Source organism: Capra hircus, chromosome 8, assembly GCF_001704415.2.
Source record: "Capra hircus breed San Clemente chromosome 8, ASM170441v1, whole genome shotgun sequence".
Classification (NCBI taxonomy): Eukaryota; Metazoa; Chordata; class Mammalia; order Artiodactyla; family Bovidae; genus Capra; species Capra hircus.
Window position 1 is genome coordinate 1,034,555 of NC_030815.1, and position 22,128 is coordinate 1,056,682.

The following is a 22,128-nucleotide window of genomic DNA, read 5'->3' on the forward strand; positions in this document are numbered from 1 at the left end:
GACTCAGCAGCATCTAGCCCTCAGCTCACTCCAAAGCACACGCTTTCTGTGTGAGCCCCAGGGTCCCACTCCCCACAAAACGAGCTGCCTCATGTTCACTGCTGAGCCCCTGCTCTCGGTCCTTCCTGTGTTTCCTCCGTCCTGATAATCTCCAGAAGATACCTCCCATCCTCATCACCCAGGTCTTGGCACCTTTTTATCTGGAGTGTTCTGTCCCTTCTTCCATCTGCTTCTGCTCTGAGCTCACGTCGGGTTTGTCATCTCCGCCTCAGACTTACTACAGTGATGCTTTGTCTTCCAATATTTCTTACCACTTCCAGTTTGCATTTTGCTCCCCATCCATACTGTACACTCCTTGAGGCCAGGGACAGTGCTCCTTCCATTTATCCCTTCCTCTTGACATCCTTCTTGTTTGCTATGATCCTACCTAATTTTTACTTTTATGATTTTTTATTGTACATGTCTTCATAAGCAATCTGCAAATTTGCAGGATGAAAAAATAATTCCTTCTGTGTCTTTCACAATGCGTATCATTGTAGTAGCTAAACACGCATTGGCTTGTAAGAATTTGCTCAATAAATATGGAGTTGGTTTTGAAATAGAGCAGGGCATATGTGTTATTAATCTCAGGCAACTAAAAGTGTATTTCAGGGGTTGGAGGGTAGGAGGGAGGTTCAAGAAGGAGGGGACATATGTATACCTGATTAATGTTGATATATAGCAGAAATCAACACAATACTGTGAAGCCATTATCCTCCAATTAAAATAATTTTTTAAAAAAGAAAATGTATTTCAGCCCCTTAAGAATCTGCATTTAAGTGAACCATTTAATAAGCTTTTTCCCTACACTGATTCAACTCTGCTAAGCAGTTTTTTGTTGTATACCAGAACTTTGATAATGACTTCATACAACTAAAACTAAAGAGAGAAAAGTCAAAACAAAAAACAACAATTTAAAAAACCTCAAAGGCTCTTCAGATGGGAATTTCAGGAGGATGGTTGGTAGATAATTTCCGCCACACAGCAAGCTGCACGAGTCAACACCCATACCAAGGGGTCACAACACACCCACCGCCCTGGGGGCTGGGGTTCCAACACCCATACGAAGGGGCAAGGGCAGAGAGAGAAGCAGGCACACAGACAGTGAGACAGGACAGAAATAATACTAAACAGGATTGTTTTTTAAGGAAAGAAAAAGTGCCTCTCTGGCACAAGTCAGTTCAGGATCAAAGGATACGATTCTGACTTCTAAAGTCCTGTGTCTGTTCTGTTTTGCCTACACCGCTGGGCGCATTCAGCTGGTGGCAGGATCATTACAGCTTTGCTGTGCGGGGTTCTGTTGCGACAGCCTCATCGCGCCAGGGTGATGACAGGGCCCAGAGGATGACAGGCCAGGCCCACGCCTCTATCCCGGTGGGCAGGGAAACCACAGGCGGGCCCATCCCAGCTGAGAGGGCAGAAACTCGAGCCCAGCTTTGATGTCTGCCACGGCCACCACATCACAGCAGCCCCACAATTGCTGCCCCGGCGGGGCCAGCTGCCTGTGGACACGGACTGATAGAGGCCCTGGGCCGTGTGGCCAGGGCCAGAAGGTGCAGCAGCCTGCCCCCTCCCGGGGCAAAGGGAGGCCGTGTCCCTGCCCCGGGGACGCTGGGTGCAGTGCTGTGTGGGCCCCATTGCTCTGGCGCCCGATGTGCGCGCTCAGTCATTCAGTCGTGTCCGACTCTTTGTGACCCCGTGGGCTGGAGCTCGCTCGGCTCCTCTGTCCGTGGGATTCTCCAGGCAACAATACTGGAGCAGGTTGCCATTTCCTCCTCCAGGGGGTCTTCCTGACCCAGGGATCAAACTTGCGTCTCCTGTGTCTCCTGAATCAGCAGGTGGAGTTTTAAGTGCTGCGTCCCTTCAGTCCTTCTCTGTGGCCGTCTTTATTTGCGGGACATGGAGGGTTTCCACAGCCAAGGTGGGCTTATTGAAATGGAGGGGTTTAAAGCTGGCAGTTGGTCGACAAGAAGGACCGACAGACTTGGTGTTGTCACTTGCCATCTTGTAAAACCTCAGAAGGATGGTTACCCCCAGACCACGCCATGCTAAGTTGTTCAGTTGTGTCTGATTCTTTTGCGACCCCATGGAATATACAGTCCATGGGATTCTCCAGGCCAGAATACTGGAGTGGGTAGCCTTTCCCTTCTCCAGGGGATCTTCCCAACCCAGGGATTGAACCCAGGTCTCCTGCATTGAAGGCAGATTCTTTACTGTCTGACCCACCAGGGAAGCCCCAGACCCTCCCTCACAAAACCAGCATCCTCCATAAGCATCAGGTCCCAGCAGAGCGCTCACTAGACCTTTCCATAGGAGGGGAAGGAGGGGGTGTTCACAAGTGACCCAGGGTAACTCTGGGTGTCGAGGGGAGCTGGCAGCCAGGCCACTGTCTTCACTCTGCAGCTGCCTGTACAAAATCTGTTGAATGTGCTCCAGAGACATCACTGATAAGGACACTGGTCTAACCCAAAAGGATGTTTTTGCTTTATGTCTTGTAACATCCTTGAGTGCTCAAAAAAAGAGAAGAGGTAATTCCACCAAGCTTTCAATTTCCACGGGCAGAAGGAATGGCCTAGCTCTGATGGTCAAGATAAAGATCCAGCCGGCAGGGAACTGACCTTTTGGGGGTGGGGAGGGGAATGAGAAGCATGGCCTTGTTCCCAGGGGAGGGGACTCTTTCATGTGTAATTACAGGGCTCAAATCCTGTGTTCTCTCTATAAACCTCAGCCCCAGTCTGCTGACAACTGTCATTAGCTCACAGAAGGCAGAGCCCCTGACCATTGCCCTGACAGCCCCAGGGGGTCACGTGTTCACCCTCATGGCCCTTTGTGAGCTCAGCATCATGTGGAGACACACTTGGAAGATGTGGAGCAGCCACAGAGGACTCACTGGCCTCTGTCTGCAGAGAAGCAGCATCTGCCGCACACACCACAGGCTTAGGGGACCTCAGTTCTCTTCCTGACTCAAATCTGTCACTCCACCCAATTCTTAGCTATCTGTGACTACTTACATTGAAACTTGGGATGCTAAGGCTGAAGCTCCAATACTTTGGCAAAAAAGCTGATTCATTGGAAAAGACCCTGATTCTGGGAAAGATTGAGGGCAAGAAGAGAAGGGGGCAACAGAGGATGAGATAGTTGGATAGCATCATCGACTCGATGGGCATGAGTTTGAGCAAGCTCCGGGACATAGTGAAGGACAGGGAAGCCCGGTGTACTGCAGTCCACGGGATTGCAAAGTCGGACATGACTGAGCTACTGAACAACAACAAAATGCAATCCAATTAGAGGGATTCAGTTCCTTGGTCACGGCAGTCACAGGAGACGGATGGCCCTGGACAGGAAGGTGCAGGTATGAGACATCCCATCGCTCGCCAGCACAGACGGACAGCACTGCTCTGGAGAACAAACAGTGATATGTTCATTTCTCCCCTATGCCCACCTATATTCGGAATCTCCAGCCTGTACACAGCAACTCAAATGTTCAACTGCCTTTAGATTCTTCTGGCTGTCAACTAGGCCTCGGGATTTAAGGGCCAGCAGGGTGTGGCATACTGATTTCCTTTTATATTAGGTCTTTCTGGGACTCCACTTACAAAAATAATGGAACTCCTTAAAAATAATGGAACTCCTTAAAGAGTGAGCTAGAGAAGCTGCGGAGAGAGCTGGAGGAAGGCCGGGGCCAGCAAAGACACTCTGAATTTTACACCCTACCTGCTCACTTTCTGCTCCATGAGGAGGGCTTGGTTTTCTATTTCTTTTTAACTGCTCCTTATCTTCTGGCCCCAGTGCCTGTGCTGAGAGGGTATGACATGCAGGGCCCCTTGATTCTGCAGGGGCCAAAGGGAGCACATGAGGCCTGGGAGATGGAGTCTGGCCAGCAGAGAACGCCTGTTCATCCTCCTGGACTATAAGCTCGAGCTGCACACTGGAGCCTGTTTGCTGGGTGATGCAGGGCATTGCGGGGGCTTGCCAACAGCTCAGCTGTAAGTTTCCACACGAACACACACAGACTGACAGCACCAGCAGAAACCTGCTTGTCTCACATCTGTGCTCAATGAGACCCAAGTCTGGAAGCCTGCTCTGTAAGATTCTTATGTTGATCTTTCCCCTGGCTCCGGACCGTGGCAGGAGTTTCTTAGGGTTCTGCGCTTGGGAACACACACAGGGGCCCCAGAAGAGCCTCACTGCTGACCTGGGTATGAGTATATTTTATCTTGGAAGGTCTTCATGGAATCCACTGTACCATGAAACAAGTCAGTTGGTTCTCAAGTTCTCAAAGTAATGGGAGGAGTCAAAGCCGATCCTTTGTGGAAAACCACGTCAGGCTAACCCTGGGCTCTTAAGGACAATGAGCTTTCACTCACAGCAGCGGTGGAAACCTGCTTCTCTTCCTCAGTGATGTTGTTTTTCTATCTGCTCTTGACTCAGTAGTGAGATGATCGATATTTCTCTCTAAAGTGAGTATCCCTTGATTTTTCAGATCTCAGCTCTCTAAAGCATTTCCAATGTCTGCTCATCCCTCTGACTCTGTGATCCCCACAGGCCGGGAGCTGAGGTTCTCTGCCTGTCTGAGGGGAGATCCAGGAAGGAAGCTGGCACAGGTCCCATCTTGAGTGGTGGAGACCAGCACCCCGGCAATTCCCCGTCTCCTGCCAGAGACACTGCATCCAGTATGAGCTAACAGCTAATGCACGCATTCTTCCCCGCCTCCTGACTTCTCACTAAGCGGTAGCACATTCTGCCTCATCTTTGTTCCCTACCTGTGTAGCTCTTGATGGCTGTGCAGCTTTCTCTGCACAAACATCACCAGCGTCCTATTGCTGAACACGGGTTGTTGCCAATATTTTGCTGTGATCGACAACGTACTGGCATTTTACACTTGACAAATAAGTGCCTCTGGAAAACAGATTCTCAGAATGGGTGAATGCATTTGCAATTTTGATATTTTCTAGACTGCTATCCCTAGATTTTTTTTTTTAATCAAATCACATTTTCATTAGCAAAATATGTGCTCTTAATTTCTAATTTTTTTAGTTTCTGATTTTATCGGTGAAAGGTATTTCATAGTTGTTCATGCATATCTACATGGGGTAGGTCATCTTTTAGTATATTTGCATTTACTTTTTGAGGAACCGCTAGGTAACACCAGCATCAGGTTGACTGTGGATGAGAGATCAGACTACAGTCAAGAGGTTTATTCTCACACAGACCATATCTGAAGATGGTAATTAAGGTTGGCATGAAGGCTGGAAGGTTTTAAGGGTCTCAAGTATCTTCTTTCTCTTTCTCCCCCATCATGCTAAAATGTGGCTTCCATCTTAAAGGTCACTTATGACTCAAGATAGCTGCTAGAGCACCAGCCATCATGTCTACATTGCAGGCTGCAAGAAGGAAAAAGGAAACAGCCAGAGGCTGTGTGCCTCCTCCCTTTTAGAAGCTTCACAGAAGTTCCCTTTAACACTTAGCTTCCATCTCAGCAATAACTCAGTAACATGGCTGTATCTGAAGGAAATTGGAACATGTGGCTTTTCAACTGAGGGCATTGCCCAGGAATCAGTTAATAGGGGGGAAGAGGGCAGCAGATACTGAGAGGCAATTGGCAGTTTCTGTCACACATTGTCAGTTTTACTTTTGGATTTTTACTTTTATTGAGTCCCATGAGTTCTTTATATATAAAGGAACCCTTGTCTACCATAAGAGTTACAAGATTTTTTTCCTACTGTTCTCTGTTGACTGTAAGGCCTTTGTCATGTAGGTATGTTTTCTGTAGTTGAAGTTATCCCTGTTTTCTTTTATTATGGCTTCTGGTTTTTAAGTCACCCTTAGAAAGGTCTCACTTGGAAGTCTCCCCTGGTCTCTTCCAGTGCTTTTACAAGGGTCTCAGACCGAGACAGATTCAACTCAAGGTCAAAGCCTTCTGGAACTGAACTTCTCTAAGTTGTGGGCAATGCAGTGGCTGCTGGCTCACTGACCACTCAGCCATCTCTGGGCTTTAGAGCATGACTCAGGTCATCTGACCTGTAACCAGGTACCGGATGGTGGCTCGAAGACCATGTCACCTGCAGGTCTCACCACTGGGGCTCCTGGGTCAAGATGGCTGCAGAACAAGACTTGGCACTGGGTGGGATCAAGGTGCTGTTTTAAAGATAGAAACCTAAACAGCCAAGGCAGAAAGTTAATAAAATTTATTAGCAGGAAAGACAAGAGAAGTAAAATAAATATTCCCTTATAAACCAGAAAGAGGGCGTTTTAAGACATCCACAGTTCACACCAGCGACCCTATTACCTCCTTCCAGTCTCTGGTGCAACTCACCACCATGGGCAGAGCCAGGCGTTCACAGGAGTCAAGGAAAGGCAAGGCCACTCTCAGCCTGCACATGGCAACCCTTATGGGACATCCCCTCCATTATTCTGGTGGGTTGGCACATCTGGAAAGGAGCAATGTGAATAGGCTGCTACCTTAATAAGAGCGTCATTTTACCGGCTTGAGACCATTCAAAAAATTTCACACAGATACACACAATGAGCTTACAACTTACTCTAAAATCTATTGAAACTTGAACCCTAATATTGTAAAGAGCTCTGAACTGAACTAACTGCCTGAGTTTTGGAGGATGAAAACACTGCCCTGCTCTCACTAGGGACAGAGATGTCCACACATCACATGGAAACGCCACCCTCACTGGCTCCTTCTAGACACAGTCAGACTCAGCCAAGTCCACATGTGCACTCTGGGAGGATGAAGTGAAATATTTAAAAGCAGAGGTGAAAACAATGCACGTGTTAAAATAGCACTTTTCAATACAGGGCTGCAGTTTCCTCCTCCTCACTGTCACCCAGGGAAGAGATGGGGCAGAAACAGGAGGAAACAAAGTCATCACTGTCTTGCCCACCTGGTTACAGAGGTCACTTTTGTCAAAACCAAAGTGGCACTAGTGGTAAAGAACCCACTTGCCAATGCAGGAGATGTTAGGTACAGGGTTCGATCCCTGGGTCGGGAAGATCCCCTGGAGAAGGAAATGGCAACCCACTTCCAGTATTCTTCCTGGAGAATCCCATGGACAGAGGAGCCTGGGCGGCTACAGTCCACGGGGTCACAAAGAATTGGACACAACTTAGCAACTCAACAGCAACAACAAAAATTAAATTAGGAAAACACATATATTTTTAACCTGGTAGACACAGTCTTTTTAAACTTAGGACTTTGTGGTTTCCAGGGGAGATGAAAGTCACAGTGAGTCTGCAGACGACGTTCCCAAGCCTTGCTGAGACCTACAGGCTGTGGCACAGGTGGTTTAGGTCTGGTCCTTCTGTAGCTAAGAATAGACTTGCGAAGTCATCAGAGGATGTAGCCACCGTGAAAGGGGAAAGGGCAGCAGGCGTGTCACCCACTCCCTGGTGAGATGCTACACACTCCTTCAAGAGGACTTTATAACCCTTGGGGAAACCTTAATAAACAAGGTTTGCTGACTGGAGGGCTAAAATATATCATAGCCAGTAAGGTGATTATTGTAGATGCCATTTGTCTGAGGTATATGCAAAGAATCTTTATGAAGTAGAAATGATGTCAAATGTGTCCCATGTTTAAAAAAGAAAAGAAAAAAGTAAAAGAGTCATAAAGTTTGAACATCAAATTTTAATCTTGAACCTTCTCTCCAGTCTTCAAATTATTAACATGAAAAGGAATGATAAACTGCAATTTTATCATTACCCTATCGCCAAGTAACAAGCCCTTGTTACAAAATCTCCATCTACTGTGCCCAAAAACCAACAGAAAACCCACACATTATCTAAGTGATCTATTAACAGATGAAATTTTAACCAACTTCATACCAGGAATCTATTAACAGAGGTACTTCAATCACATAGCTTAAAATATGGAGAAAAGACAGGTAAAAAAGTGATCTTATCTGGTAGTAGTCTTTTTACTTCTTAAAATTTTTATAAAATACACTAATTTCCCAAAATAAAGAATATTATGACACATTGGTGTCAACTTACACAGATGAAAGCTGATGGCAGCTTTTTTTTCTAGCTGAAGTTCATTTCACCAAAACTTTATATATTACATGAATATCCCAGTATTTTTTTAAAAAATTCAATACACAGGAACATAATGTACAGTGTCTTATAAAAAATGGTTAATTTAGGAATGATTTCATTTCAACCACATAATATATCTCTTTAAGACCATAAAACTGCTTGCAAGAAGACTCTCAGTCCATGTTTTGACTCCCTAGTTGCAATTCTTAGAGGTGAAAAATGAGAAGGGTTTTCATTTTTGCTTTCTCATGAGAAAACTGTGGTCGCTGTCTCCGCCGCTGCCAGGCCCCCTCCCTGGCTCTGCTGTGAGGGGGGCCCTGAGCCAGGCTGTGCGGCTAGCTGGGGTGGGGGCGGCATGGCTGTTGCAGAGGGGCGGCAGGGATCGTGGGCTCAGCCCACACGTGCCCAGCAGCCTGAAAGGGGTGCAGCCAGGGCCTTGGCCGCCTGGGGACAGCAGCGCTCAGGGTGACCTGGGCAGACGAGGGGCTGCCTGGCCCAGCCGCACGGCTGCAGCGTTCCCTGTGGCCCTTGTGTGGGGTGCAGCCCCACCCAGGGGTGGGGGGCATGGGAAGAGCCCCACAAACACCTGCGGCCCTCATGGGGCCCTCCTGCACCACACACGGAAGCCGCCTGCAGTGACAACACGGGGACATTCAGGGCCGTCCGCAGACAGGGCGCAACCGCGATTCTTCAATGTCCAGCCACTGAGCTGAGCCACTTCTGTGATGCAACTAAACCTATTTCTGAATACATGCTCTCCAAGGGTTGTGCTTTATTGCCCCTTCTCCTAGGAAATCGGAGACCCTCACAGTTAAAGTGAGGACTGGGTTCTGCGGTGACTCCAGGCCCAACCAGAAAGACAGGTGCCCACCTTGCCACCCGGGCCTCCCTCAGTGCCCTGGGTTCACTTGCAGGCCCTGACTTCCCAGAGAGACGGCTAAGCGCGACAGCCGGCATCCCGGACCCAAAGAAGGGAGTGAGCCCGGGAGGGCGGGGCCGTCTTCTTTACCGTCTGAACCACCAGGGCAGCCCTGGGGCCATCTTCTGCACCGAGGGGGCTCTGTTGCTTCCAACAGGGGGTCACCCAGCCTCTCATTGGCTACTGTTTCATAAATTAATAATGTCTCAAAATCATAATCCAAAGAATTCATCTATTACAGGAAAAATTCAAGTTTAAAAAAGCAAATAAATTAGTTAAGCCTTGTAAACAGTTGTCCATCTCAGCTAGGTTCCTTTGTGGAGTGTATCAGACAGCTCAAGGCAGGTGGCAGGTGACCAAGGCAAGGGGCGAAGCGCCCGCGGGCTGTCGGAGGGCTGTGGAGATAGATGCGGTCCGGCCTGGCGGCCCCTCAGATGTTCTCCACGAAGCTCCCGGGGAAGAGCCCCGTCTTCCCGTTCCGCTGCAGCGTGCCCTTGAACCAGCCGTCCTCCCGCTTCTTGTGCACGAACACGATGTCGCCCTCCTTGAGCTCCAGCTCTGCCTCGCTCTGCGGTGGGTAGGAGACCACCACCCGGTGCCTGTGAGGGGGAAACAGAGAGACGGTGGGTGACAGAGAGGAGGTGGGTGAGAGAGAGGAGGTGGGTGACAGAGAGATGGGGGGTGACAGAGAGACGGTGGGTGACAGAAAGACGGTGGGTGAGAGAGAGGAGGTGGGTGACAGAGAGATGGTGGCTGACAGAGAGACGGTGGGTGACAGAGAGGAGGTGGGTGAGAGAGAGGAGGTGGGTGACAGAGAGATGGGGGGTGACAGAGAGACGGTGGGTGACAGAAAGACGGTGGGTGACAGAGAGGAGGTGGGTGACAGAGAGACGGTGGGTGACAGAGAGACGGTGGCTGACAGACGGTGGGTGACAGAGAGGAGGTGGGTGACAGAGAGACGGTGGGTGACAGAGAGACGGTGGGTGACAGAGAGGAGGTGGGTGACAGAGAGACGGTGGCTGAGAGATGGTGGGTGACAGAGAGGAGGTGGGTGACAGAGAGGAGGTGGGTGACAGAGAGACGGTGGGTGACAGAGAGACGGTGGGTGACAGAGAGGAGGTGGGTGACAGAGAGACGGTGGGTGACAGAGAGGAGGTGGGTGACAGAGAGACGGTGGCTGAGAGACGGTGGGTGACAGAGAGACGGTGGGTGACAGAGAGACGGTGGGTGACAGAGAGGAGGTGGGTGACAGAGAGGAGGTGGGTGACAGAGAGACGGTGGCTGACAGACGGTGGGTGACAGAGAGATGGTGGCTGACAGAGAGACGGTGGGTGACAGAGAGGTGGGTGACAGAGACGGTGGGTGACAGAGAGGAGGTGGGTGACAGAGACGGTGGGTGACAGAGAGGAGGTGGGTGACAGAGAGACGGTGGGTGACAGAGGAGGTGGGTGACAGAGAGACGGTGAGTGACAGAGAGACGGTGGGTGACAGAGAGGAGGTGGGTGACAGAGAGACGGTGGCTGACAGAGAGACGGTGGGTGACAGAGAGGAGGTGGGTGACAGAGAGACGGTGGTGACAGAGAGGAGGTGGGTGACAGAGAGACGGTGGCTGAGAGACGGTGGGTGACAGAGAGATGGTGGGTGGGTGACAAAGAGACGGTGGCTGACAGAGAGACGGTGGGTGACAGAGACGGTGGGTGACAGAGAGGAGGTGGGTGACAGAGAGACGGTGGGTGACAGAGAGGAGGTGGGTGACAGAGAGATGGTGGCTGAGAGACGGTGGGTGACAGAGAGACGGTGGGTGACAGAGAGATGGTGGGTGACAGAGAGATGGTGGGTGACAGAGAGGAAGTGGGTGACAGAGAGACGGTGGGTGACAGAGAGGAGGTGGGTGACAGAGAGACGGTGGCTGACAGATGGTGGGTGACAGAGAGATGGTGGGTGACAGAGAGACGGTGGGTGACAGAGAGGAGGTGGGTGACAGAGAGACGGTGGGTGACAGAGAGGAGGTGGGTGACAGAGAGACGGTGGCTGACAGATGGTGGGTGACAGAGAGATGGTGGCTGACAGACGGTGGGTGACAGAGAGGAGGTGGGTGACAGAGAGATGGTGGGTGACAGAGAGGAGGTGGGTGACAGAGACGGTGGGTGACAGAGAGGAGGTGGGTGACAGAGAGGAGGTGGGTGAGAGACGGTGGGTCACAGATGAGGTGGGTGACAGAGAGATGGTGAGTGACAGAGAGATGGTGGGTGACAGATGGTGGGTGACAAAGAGACGGTGGGTGACAGAGAGATGGCGGGTGACAGACAGATGGTGGGTGACAGAGAGATGGCGCACAGACAGAGAGATGATGGACAGTCTGGCTCCAGAGCACAGAGGAAGAGACGGTACATGCGGGGAGAGAGAGTAAATGATAGACAGACGGGGGAACAGGTAGATGGTAGATGGGTGACAGAATAGATTTACAGATGATACACGGGGGAGAGAGAATAAATGAAAGATGGACGGGGGAGTAGATGATGGATGGGGGAGTAGACGATGGACGGGGGAGTAGATGATGGACGGGGGAGTAGATGATGGACGGGGGAATAGATGATAGACGGGGGAGTAGATGATAGACGGGGGAGTAGATGATGGACGGGGGAATAGATAGATGGGGGAACAGACAGATGATGAGGGGCAGGAGGAGGGGGAACAGACAGATGATGAGGGCAGGAGGGGGGAAGGGGAGGATGATAGATGAGGGCGGGAGGGGGAGGAGGGAGGCAGGGGCAGATGACAGTAGAATTTGGGGAGGGAGAGGGAAGGTGGGGGCTCAGTTGCAGCTGCTCAGAGTCAGGCAAAGCCAGCGTGCATGCCTCAGATGTTGACAGAGCAGGACAGAGCACAAATCTGCCTACGATGTTGGTAAAATGACCCAAACCGCCACCGTCCCCTGTTGAGCAGAGACCTGCTGTGAACAGCACTAGGACGTGCATAAAAGTCCACAAGTGGCCAAGGACTGAGCTGGATGAGGCTGGACTCCAGGGAAGCTCTTCCTTACACACCCAGCTCTTCCCGGGGCAGCTTGTCCCAAGGTTCACACAAGGAGGGGGACTGGGGCCCCCTGCTCATCTGATCGCCAACGGTCTGACCTATGGTCTGCCTCTCCGAGCGTTCTCAACTCAGGGATCACTGGGAGAAGATGTAATTATCATTTCAAGATTCCTGAAGCCTGGCTGGTTTAAGGTCAGCTACCCCTGCTTCCAGGCTTGTTTCCTTCTGCAAAATTATGCTCAAGAGCCACGGAAGCCATGGGGAGGTGGGCCGTGTCTCACCCTGTGTGGTCTCTGCCCACCCGTGTGACCAATAGGAGCTTGCACAAATGATGATCTGGGGTGCTGAGGCCGGGTCCTACCAGGTGTGCGGCAGCCTCCGGGAAACCACCTAGGCTGCCAGGTGAGTCATCCCCCCCGTGCACAGACATGCAGGCCACGTAAGACAGGTCTCTTTCCAAAAGTCGGTGGCGATGTGGGCAGCCACCTGGAAGGGATCTTTTCTCCCTACTCAAGCTTTCACAAGACTGCAGCTCAGGTGGATGTCTGGACACTAACCTAAAAAATGCCCTAAGCCAGGACCAGTCATGTACGCCACCCTCAAACTCCTAACTCTCAGAACTGTGAAACAATACATGTTCACAGTCAATTTGAGCCTCTGATTCTGGAGTAATGTTTTACTTATAAATGTGGACACACTTCTCTTGCTGGTTGATGCTAGTCAGTGAGTATTAAGCTATTCAAGTGGTTGAGTTTCTATGCTCATTTGGTTCTCAAAGTCAGAAAATGAACTTAGAGCCTAAACGGTGACCCCCTCCACTATTCTTGCCTGGGAAATCCCACGGACAGAGGAGCCTGATGGGTACAGGCTACAGGGTTGCCAAGAGTTGTCTACAACTTAGCAACTAAACAGCAACAGAGCTGTAAAACCAGCTCAACTTCTACTCTCATTTGGCACTTAAAGTCAGAAAACGAACTTCTAGCCTCCTAGGACTCACTCTTAACGGCACATAGAGAATGTCATGGCTGAAAAAACAGTCGTCGGAACTGGGTCTACACAACTGCCTCAACCTCATGAAACCCATCGGAGTGCGGTCCTTCTGGAGGATCACTGGTTTTACCAGCCTCCAACCCATAAGGACCAGAATCCATCCACGCGAGGACGTGAACAAGAGCCTCAGGCTATGACTTGATCAGCAATGGCATCTCTGCAAAGGCCCAGCGGCCGCCTGGACCATTCCTGGGTGACCCTGGGCTCAGGAACCAAGTTGCCATCCGGGCTGTGGAGCAGAAGCGCAGCATGGAGGCTGCCTGGCTGTTCGTGAGAGGTCCTGGGAAGCCAGAGACAGGACAGGCTGCGAGCAAGTCTGCAGGTGGCCGGAGAGGCCTGGCCTCTTGTAAGAAGTGGGCCTGGGGCTTATGCTCAGAGCAGCTTTTGCTTGAGCCTCAGTCTCCTCATCTTTGCACTAGGATGGCCGTGACCACACAGGTGTTACCAGATGATGTGGGGACAACAGAGGCATGACACACTCAGCTACAGGGTTGCCAAGAGTTGTCTATCACAGAGTTTACACCTTGAGTGCCAGTGCCCACCACGACCATGTGTCTCGGGCAAGGGCGGGCGGGCGCCTGGTGCTTCCAGGAGGTATGACCTGGAGGACAGCAGCCTGACCACACGCCTGACAAACTCTAGAACGACGGAGCCAGGGTTCTGGAAGCCCTTCTCTGACAGCTTGCAAAGCAGGATGAACGAGTCCATCGTGGGCTACTCTGGAGGAAGGGATCCAGATGAGAAGGTGTCTCAGCTCCAACGCCAACAGGCTGAAGAGCCTGTGAAAAGCTGCCATCTGGGGCAGGTTAACATTTGAGCAAAGCTCCATAATTATAGGAAGCAGCACACAAGTAATTCATCATATTCAGAGCCAATCTCTGATGAAACGTATCGCCCCTGGTCCTCTGTGAGATGCCTTAAAGGTGAAATGGAACAAAAGCAGTTCTTGAAAGAAGTGACTAGATTAACATTTGCATTTTAGAAAATGCACTAAACCAACTCTGGCAAACATTTTCTGAACCAGAACTGCTGCTGAGCTAAGACCACAATCTTCCTGCTGAGTCCCCAGGGGAGAGGGTTTTCATGGCTGAGTGATGAGCCTCCTGAGCTGAGTGGAACGAGAACCATGACCTTGGGAAACAGGGAGACCACTGGCTGCAGCAGAGACTCTGCTCAGACCCCGGCCCTGGCTCGAAGAGCGATGTGCCCAAAGATTCCCAATTGGGACGCTCAAGACCAACACTGGGCACAGCGGGCCACCATCTCAGGCCCGGAGAAGCTTTGCCAAGTCCATGTTCTCTGACCCCAGGCAACGTGAGTGCAGCCACAGAGCCCAACACCCGTTGCTCCAGCCACGCTCCCTCGAGTGTTCTGAGCAGGGATTCTGGGGCATCCGGTGCCTCAGGGGCCATACTTCTCTCCACGCCCGCCATGGACCTGGGGTCCGCCTTCCACGTCTGCACCCCAGCCTCGCCGCTCTGCCGCCTCCCACCTGAGCGAATAACCTGCCTGTCCTCCCAGCCTCCAGTCTCTTCCTGTCTGCACCGCATTCTGCACGTGATCAGCATACTAACTTTCTTAACTGCCAGCTCTATTTGCAGCTATTTCTCGCTCAGTATTCTTTACAGCTTCCCACCTCCTCGGAGCAAGGTTACTTCCCAGTCTGACATGTGAAGCGCTCAATGGCCTCAGTCTCTCTGCAGCTACAGCTAATGGTTATCCCCGTGAATGTGCACATACACCTGTGCACAGGGACCCAGCCCCGAAGTATGGCCTCTGCCCCCAACCCCAGGTCTTGGCTCACACGGTCCCCTGGGGGCTCCCTTGGACAAACCTGGAGTCCACCCATGTCCAACAGGCTCTCAAAGCCTTGCTCCATCTGCCCCGCAACTGAAGGAAACTTCATCCCTGACTAGATTCCAGAAGCCCTGTGCATGGTCCTTAGCACAGTACACAGAGCCATCCTTCCTAAGAACGTCCAACGACAAAAGGAAAGGCTTAATTGTATAGCAGAGTGATTTTTCCAAATGTACAACGCTCCTCAAAAAGGAATGAAATTCTGACAGAAGTTACAACATGGATGAACCCTCAAAATATTATGCTAAGTGAAATCAGTCACACACAATTCCACCTATGAGGCGTGGAGACTAGCCAGACCCAGAGAGACAGAAATGAGAAGGGGGTTTGTCAGGAATTGGGGAAGGCGGGAATGGGGTGACGAAAAAGCTCTAGAAATGGATGGCAGTGATGGTTGTACAACAATGTGAATGTGTACTTAATGCTACTGAACTGGATCCCTGAAAAAAAAAAAAAGGCAGATTTTATGGACATTTTACCACAATTTTAAAAAAGATAAATGAATTTAAAAATAAATGAAGGGACTTCCCTGGTGGTCCAGGGGCTGACTCCCCACTCACAGTGCAGGAGCCTGGCCAGGGTTTAACCCCTGGTTAGGGAAGTGGATCTTACAGGTCGCAATTAGGAATTCTTATGCTGCAACTAAGACCCGGTGCAGCCAGACAAATACATATTTTAAAAAATTAATGGAAAGCTGAAAGAAAGAAGACAGACAAGGAAGGAGCAAGGAAGGAAGGAAAACCATCCAAAGCTACGTGGCTCCTGGTTGTTAGGATGTGCCTCCTGCTCTTTTCGGACAAAGCCCGGAGGTCACAAGGGGCACGGAGGGCGGCTCACAGGCCCGGCCACGAGGGCCTCAGCCTCTCGTGCAACCCTGAGACCTGGGGGATGCTGACCAGGGTGGAATGCAAGAAAGAGACACCTGCTTTGCGAAGCAGCTCCACAGACACCCCCAGGGCAGCCTTTCCGCTCCAGGCTCAGGCACTCTGGCCTCTGCTTAGATGGGCACTCGTAGTCTTTCACTAGCACAAATTTCCCACTTGCTTAATTTTTTTGGTCTTTCTCATGTTTTCTGCAGTTCACATCTTTTTGTTTCTAATCTCTCCGGATCTCGCCCAGATCGAGTCCCCAGGCTCTGGGAGGCAGGGTGCCTGCTGTCCTGTCCGGGTGGCTGACCTCTACGACGGTGTGTCACTAGCACAACCAAGCTTGCCTGCTTTGTAGTTTGCTGAAGTCTGAGCGTCCCGCGCTCATTGCTTCACCCAGTGGGTTTACGGTCGCAGCCTCGGATTAATCATTCCGTGGAAGCCCAGCTGCCTCTCTACAAATCTATCCTGTCCAATTTGTATGTTTTCTGGTATGGTCCCTGATCAAGGGTCAGAGGTCCCTTCCCAGTTTAGCAGATGGGCTTATAGGTACGTGGTTATCAGTTTAAATCCTAAACTTGAAAATATGCGGAGATGACTTGCTGTGTGTCCTTTATCTGTAATTTCTTTTTGCAGGAAAAAAACTATCACATGTACTTTACTTGCCATCCCTTCTGAAATATTTTATTTCTCCTTTCCCTTTGCCGTTTCCTAGTTATTTTTCCCAGTCCTTCCAAAATAGAGCCTGCACTATCTGCTTTATTATCTCCGCTGTCATCAATTCTATTCGCCCCCAGCATATAGCATTTCTTGCTTGTTTCCCTCAGTCTCTCTCACAAACACAAAGGATTCCTTCTGCTCCTCAGAGAACAGGCTCAGTTGGTACCAGATCTGCCAGCATACTTCCAGGTGCCTCCCTCCCTCTCATAGTGTGAGATGGAAGCAGAGCTGCCCTTTCTCCCGCTGGAGCTTTACGGGGCAGGGTCCCACCTCAAGAGGAAATTTTATTCCTGTTGTCACTCTCATCTGTAGATGAATCCCATCTCATACTAGACTGATATTAGACATTAAAAATATTTCTGTGGAACTCTAGAAGGAAAAATTCTACCAGAAGAGCCCCACGCTCTCGCACTTTGCGGGGGCAGGAGTCGTGACATTTAGACTCTGGTGAATTGAGGATGCTAAGATCCTGAAATGCTTCCTAAATTAGACTGATGTGAAAGCTAACCTTCCCTGCATTTTTAGCAAGAAGTGCTTTTTCTTAGGTTGAAATTTTTTTAATTCCAAAAGGGGTAATCCCTAAAATACATCCTTGGAAGTTTTTGAGTAACCAAAAAATTTCCTTCCCAGTGGATAACAGGATAATAGACTGTTTTCCTATGCTACTTGCTTCCATACATTTTTCTGATTGTATCTATAGTCAGGCAGACCTAAGAAGCTGAGTTAGACACATAGCAGCACCATCACTGTAGGATGGCAAAAAGGCTGTGAGAAGCTGGCAAGGTTGGCTGTGAGACTCAATATTCCACTGAGCACGTGGATTATAAAAATATAAACGCGGGGCAGAAATTCTCTCCAAAGACCACTTTCCCACTTGTAAAAATGGAAATGCTTCCATAAAATACCAGGCAGAGGATCCAGTGTGCCGTGCCCACGTGCAAACCCACAGTAAACCCGCCTGCTCCTTGTCTGGAGGGGCAGCCGCCTGCGGCCCCTCCTGTTGAGATGCTCTGGACTGTGGGAGCCTTCTGTAAGCAAGGAGCCCCTCTGTGAGCAAGGCTGGGGTGCAAAAGCTTGGAGACTGGCACACCTGGCCTCTGGAAAGAGCCAGCGCTGGGGGCAGGGGCAGGGAGAGGTGGCGGCGCTGGCCAGAGCCTGGCAGTGGTGGGGGGCTCTGGTACAGTGAAGCAGCCCCCCAGGCAGACACAGGAACACCACCAATGACAGGAGAGCGGGCAGGCTCAGCTCGCAGAGGGACCTGCACTCAGCATCGGGGAGACTGCCTCTGTGGCCCAGAGAGAGTAAATGAGTCACTGGACTGGGTCCAGGAGCAGAGGCACCCTCCCTGGAGAGCCAAGAGACACCGTAGGAAAAGGCAAGACTCTTGGAATGAAGGGGGACGTGAACTTGGGGCAAAACCTCAAAGCTTTACTGAGAGTCCAGTGGATGAGGGGAAAGACAGAATGGTTTCACGGGTGAGGCAGAAACACTTTAGGGTAATGTCTCATTTCAAAACTGGTTTTAGAAGGGTCAGAGCTACACAGAATTATCTCATGCCCCCATAAAAGTACACAGCGAATGGCGTACTTTATATTTCAGGCATAGATTGTTTGATTAATTCTTTCCCGAGTTACTTCTGGGTAATAAAGTAAGCCCCCCAAACTGTCTGAGTGCAGGCCTCAGGTTTCAGTGGGTATTTCATCTGAAATACAGAGTTCAGGTGGATTTACGTCATTGTAAAGTATAACACTTTACAGTAAGATCCTGAATCATTAACAGAAAATACTGCCCCAAAGGCGACACTTCCACAGATGAGAAACATGCTCTGTGTCAGACACAGGGACATGGGGACTCGAGCCTGCAGACAGACAGCACCTCCTCCAGCAAATGCTTAAATACTCATGCTAAGGTTATGGGAAAACAGTCCTCTAGTTTCAGAGTGCTTCAGGCCATCTTCCAGGCAGCAGACCATGCTGCGCTTTTAATTCATATAATCCGAGCAGGTTTTTGTTTTTGTTTTTGTTTTTGCTCTTGGATCAGCTTTATTTTTTTCCTAGCAGGTTTCTGTTTTATTAAGTAGATTTTCTTTCCTAACATGCTCCAAGAGCCCTAGCGGGGAAACAGACAGGACAGCTCCCATTTGTAAAGGTGACTCGAGGCCACAGTCACTGAACGGGGCTCACTGTTCTGAGGGTAACGGAGCCCCGTCAGCGGGTCAGCAGGGGTCGGGCCAGGAGAACTCTGCCACACTCTGGCTCAGGAAGAAGCTGAAGAGAACTCGGGGGGACGGAACACTCCAGGAGCCCTACAACTAGCAGGCAGTGGTGTTTATAAACCTTCGATAAAAAGGGCTGAAGATGAAATGAGGGTGGCTAGCTGGCCGTGAAGGAGGAGCCAGGAGAAGGCAGGGACCAGGGCTGCCGTGAGCACTGCCCCGTAGAGGAGAGCTCTGGAGACATGATGGAAAGGGGTGAGGATGTAGAGGGGACCGCAGAGATGGAGCGCGTCACCCGAGGGGCACAGGAGCCAGCGCCGGCTGTCACCGCAGACCCCAGGAAGGAGCCGGAGATGCCGCGGGTGCCACAGACCTGGCGGCTCCCAGCGCCCATGACGAGAACCCACCTCTCGCACACGGCGGGCCGCACCTCACTGGCTGCGGGGCCCAGGGACGAGCAGGGTTGCCGGGGGGGTGGCGCCACTGGGGCCGAGTCCAGGGAGCAGGCCCTGCGCTGGGGGCCGGGGGCCACGGCGTCCCCATCGCAGGGCCCGGGGCAGGCGCAGGGGGGCCCCGGGGGCCCGCAGGACAGCTCGGCCCCCAGCTCAGCATCCAGCGTGGGTGAGGCCGGCGGTGATCCCCGCGGCTTGCGCTTGGTGGAGGCCCCGGACAGCAGCTTCAACAGCCCCTTTTTCTCTTTCTAAGAAAAAAAAAAAAAGTGCATGGGTTGGAGACATGGTTCTGCTGGTAGAGTTTCAAGTCCAGATTTGAGCTTTCCAAGGGACCCCTGAGGGTGTCTGGGACTCCTGGTCTGGCTCCTGGGGCTGTGCGCTCAATGCCCTTCACCTCTCTGCACAACCCCCACCCACCTGCACATCTTCCCCGGTTCTGGACACTCAAGTGCTAATCACCAACCTCCATGGAGGATGAGCAGATAAAAAGGATGGGAAACCAAAATCCCACCAATTCACTTCCCAGGCTTGGTGAAGGCAAAGTAGACACTTTAGGACAAAATGGAAATTTCAGACAATAGCTTTAATTTCCTGAAATTCTGCCTGTTCTATACTCAACTAATAGACCTGCAGCTTATCCCTTATAGGGGATGTTGTCTTGATCAGGGTGAAGGGCTAAGTCATTTTCACTCATCACTATGTTGATGAAATTTAACAAACCGATAATAACAGAAGTCAAACCCTATCTGTTGTGCAAATACTTCTTTAATTAAAAAAACAAAGTCGTGTCCAACTCTTTATGACCCCATGGACTATAGCCAGGCTCCTCTGTCCATGGGATTCTCCAAGCAAGAATACTGGAGTGGGTTGCCATGACCTTCTCCAGGGGATATTCCCCACCAGGTATCAAATCTACATCTCCTATATTTCAGGCAGATTCTTTACCAAAAACAACTACAAAAAAAAAAAAAAGCCCAGCAGTATAATGAAAACATTTTACGTCTCTTTTTGCAAGCAAGTGTATAATTGAGAATTACTCCCATCAGCCTCACGCCATAGAAGCCACCTCATGGGTCTTGGTCTCCTGGGGTCTTTTCCTTGTGGTCTTGCTCTGCTAGGAAACCAGATCTAGGGCTGGCTCTTCTCTGTGCCCAGACCCCAAGCATCAATATTCTTCTGATGCCCAAAGTAATAACAGCCATCATTTTAAATTGCTTTACTAATGTGTCAACTGGGTCATCAAGTCCTCTGACTGAAAACACGGTCCGAAAATACAATAGTTGAGAGAAATAACCCTTTAGAATGCTCCCTAGGCAAACCGGGACTATTAAGATCCACTAACAGGGAAGGAGAACTATAAGCAGCCCTCAAGGAGAGAGAACACCGAGGAATTCTTCCTGAATACTGACTTAGTTCCCACTCGGTCAAATATCCCTTGGGCGCGGTGGGGGTGGGGGGTGGGGGGATCCATAACAGCAGAGTTCAGTGAGAGACAGTCTGGCAGAAGGAAATAAAGGTAAGCATTGATCAGACGATCAATCATCCCAGGCGGTCTGCACCACGGGCCCCATTTACCTAGCGTGGCCCACAGCACTGCTAACCTGCGGGGCAGGGATTCTCCCCATAAAGGTCAGTATAGAACACCGAGCAGAGGTCCCCGAGCTACACATTCGGCCCTTGTTAGTCATGCATTTATACAGTAGTGTGCGTATATCAATCCCAATCTGCCTCTCCCTCTTACCTCCTGTCAACCATGTTTGCTTTCCACATTCGAGACTCTACTCTGTCTTGTAAATAAGTTTGCCTGCGCCCTTTTTCTATCCCACACATGAGCAATATTATACGGTATTTGTCTCTCTGTGTCCGCCGTACTCCACGCAGTGTGACAATCTCTGGGTCCATCCATGTTGCTGCAAACGGCATTATTTTGCTCTTCCTTATGACTGTGTGCATGTCCCACACCTCCCTGACCCACTCCCATGCTGACGGATACTTCGGCTGTTTCCACATCTTGGCTGCTGTGAACAGTGCTGCTGTGAACAATCGGGTGCACGTGTCTCTCTGAATTATGGTTTCCTCTGGGTATATGCCCAGAAATGGGACTGCTGGGTCACACGGTTACTCTATTTTTCAGTTTTTAAGGATTCTCCACACTGTTCTCTGCACTAGTCATCATATTTACATTCCCATAACAGTGTACAAGGGTTCCCTTTTCTTCACAGCCACTCCAGCCTTCTCATTTGTAGACTTTTTGATGACGGCCATTCTGACCAGTGTGAAGTGATATTGATACCTCACTGTAGTTTTGATTTGTACTTCTCTAATAATTAGTGAGAATTGATCTTAAGAGTTACAAGAAAATATATGCATGGCCTGAAATTCAGAAGGAAATCCTGAAGCTTCAAGAGCAGTGGGTGGGCTCTCCAGAAAGAAGCTCCAAGCACACACTGTAAATCACTCCAGCAGGTGAAGGTGCAGAAGCTCCCGGTGATGAAGGCACTTGTGTGATGCCCCAGGAAGTGATGATGATGCCCCCGGAAGTGATGATGATGCCCCCGGAAGTGATGATGATGCCCCCGGAAGTGATGATGATGCCCCCGGAAGTGACAGAAAGGCCTCCACAAAAAGATCAGGAGAAGGGCCCCCAAGAGGAACATACCATGGCTGTGGCAAGTCAAGATGCTGAAGGCCAGAATGAACTTAAACTTACAAAAATGCGAATGACCAAAAAAAGTGGGGGTGGGGTGTGTGCTGCTTTAAAGTTTTGTTGGGAACAAGAAAGACATGGATCTGGTGCCTGGGGTGGATGGTGGTCCTCAGACGCATGAAGAGTCCCTTTCAGACTAGACAGGAAGAACAAACCTTGGTAGGAGGGAAACAGGGGAGCAACTGGGATTCAGAGATGAAACCACTCCTCCTGACAGGCTG

At 50.5% G+C, this 22,128-nt stretch overlaps 1 protein-coding gene and 1 long non-coding RNA gene across 6 annotated transcripts in view; one reads left to right on the forward strand and one right to left on the reverse strand.

The window, feature by feature from the left end:
- Nucleotides 7,659-22,128, reverse strand: part of SH3RF1 (SH3 domain containing ring finger 1) — a 162,888-nt gene continuing 148,418 nt past the window's right edge. For all 4 annotated transcript variants that reach the window (XM_018051793.1, XM_018051795.1, XM_018051794.1 and 1 more), the window contains exons 11-12: nucleotides 19,156-19,448; nucleotides 7,659-9,603 (exon numbers count right to left, since the gene is read on the reverse strand). In XM_018051793.1, coding sequence (XP_017907282.1) covers nucleotides 9,435-9,603; nucleotides 19,156-19,448 — 462 coding nt within the window. In that variant the 3' untranslated portion in view covers nucleotides 7,659-9,434. The remainder of the gene's footprint in view (nucleotides 9,604-19,155; nucleotides 19,449-22,128) is intronic.
- LOC108636533 lies at nucleotides 9,600-11,667 on the forward strand. 2 transcript variants are annotated; one of them, XR_001918406.1, is made up of 3 exons: nucleotides 9,600-10,346; nucleotides 10,394-11,031; nucleotides 11,166-11,667. It is a non-coding gene; the product is annotated as an uncharacterized LOC108636533 (long non-coding RNA). The 2 variants fall into 2 exon arrangements; XR_001918407.1 differs by lacking the exon at nucleotides 11,166-11,667 and having other exon boundaries at nucleotides 9,600-9,915; nucleotides 10,052-10,346; nucleotides 10,394-11,159.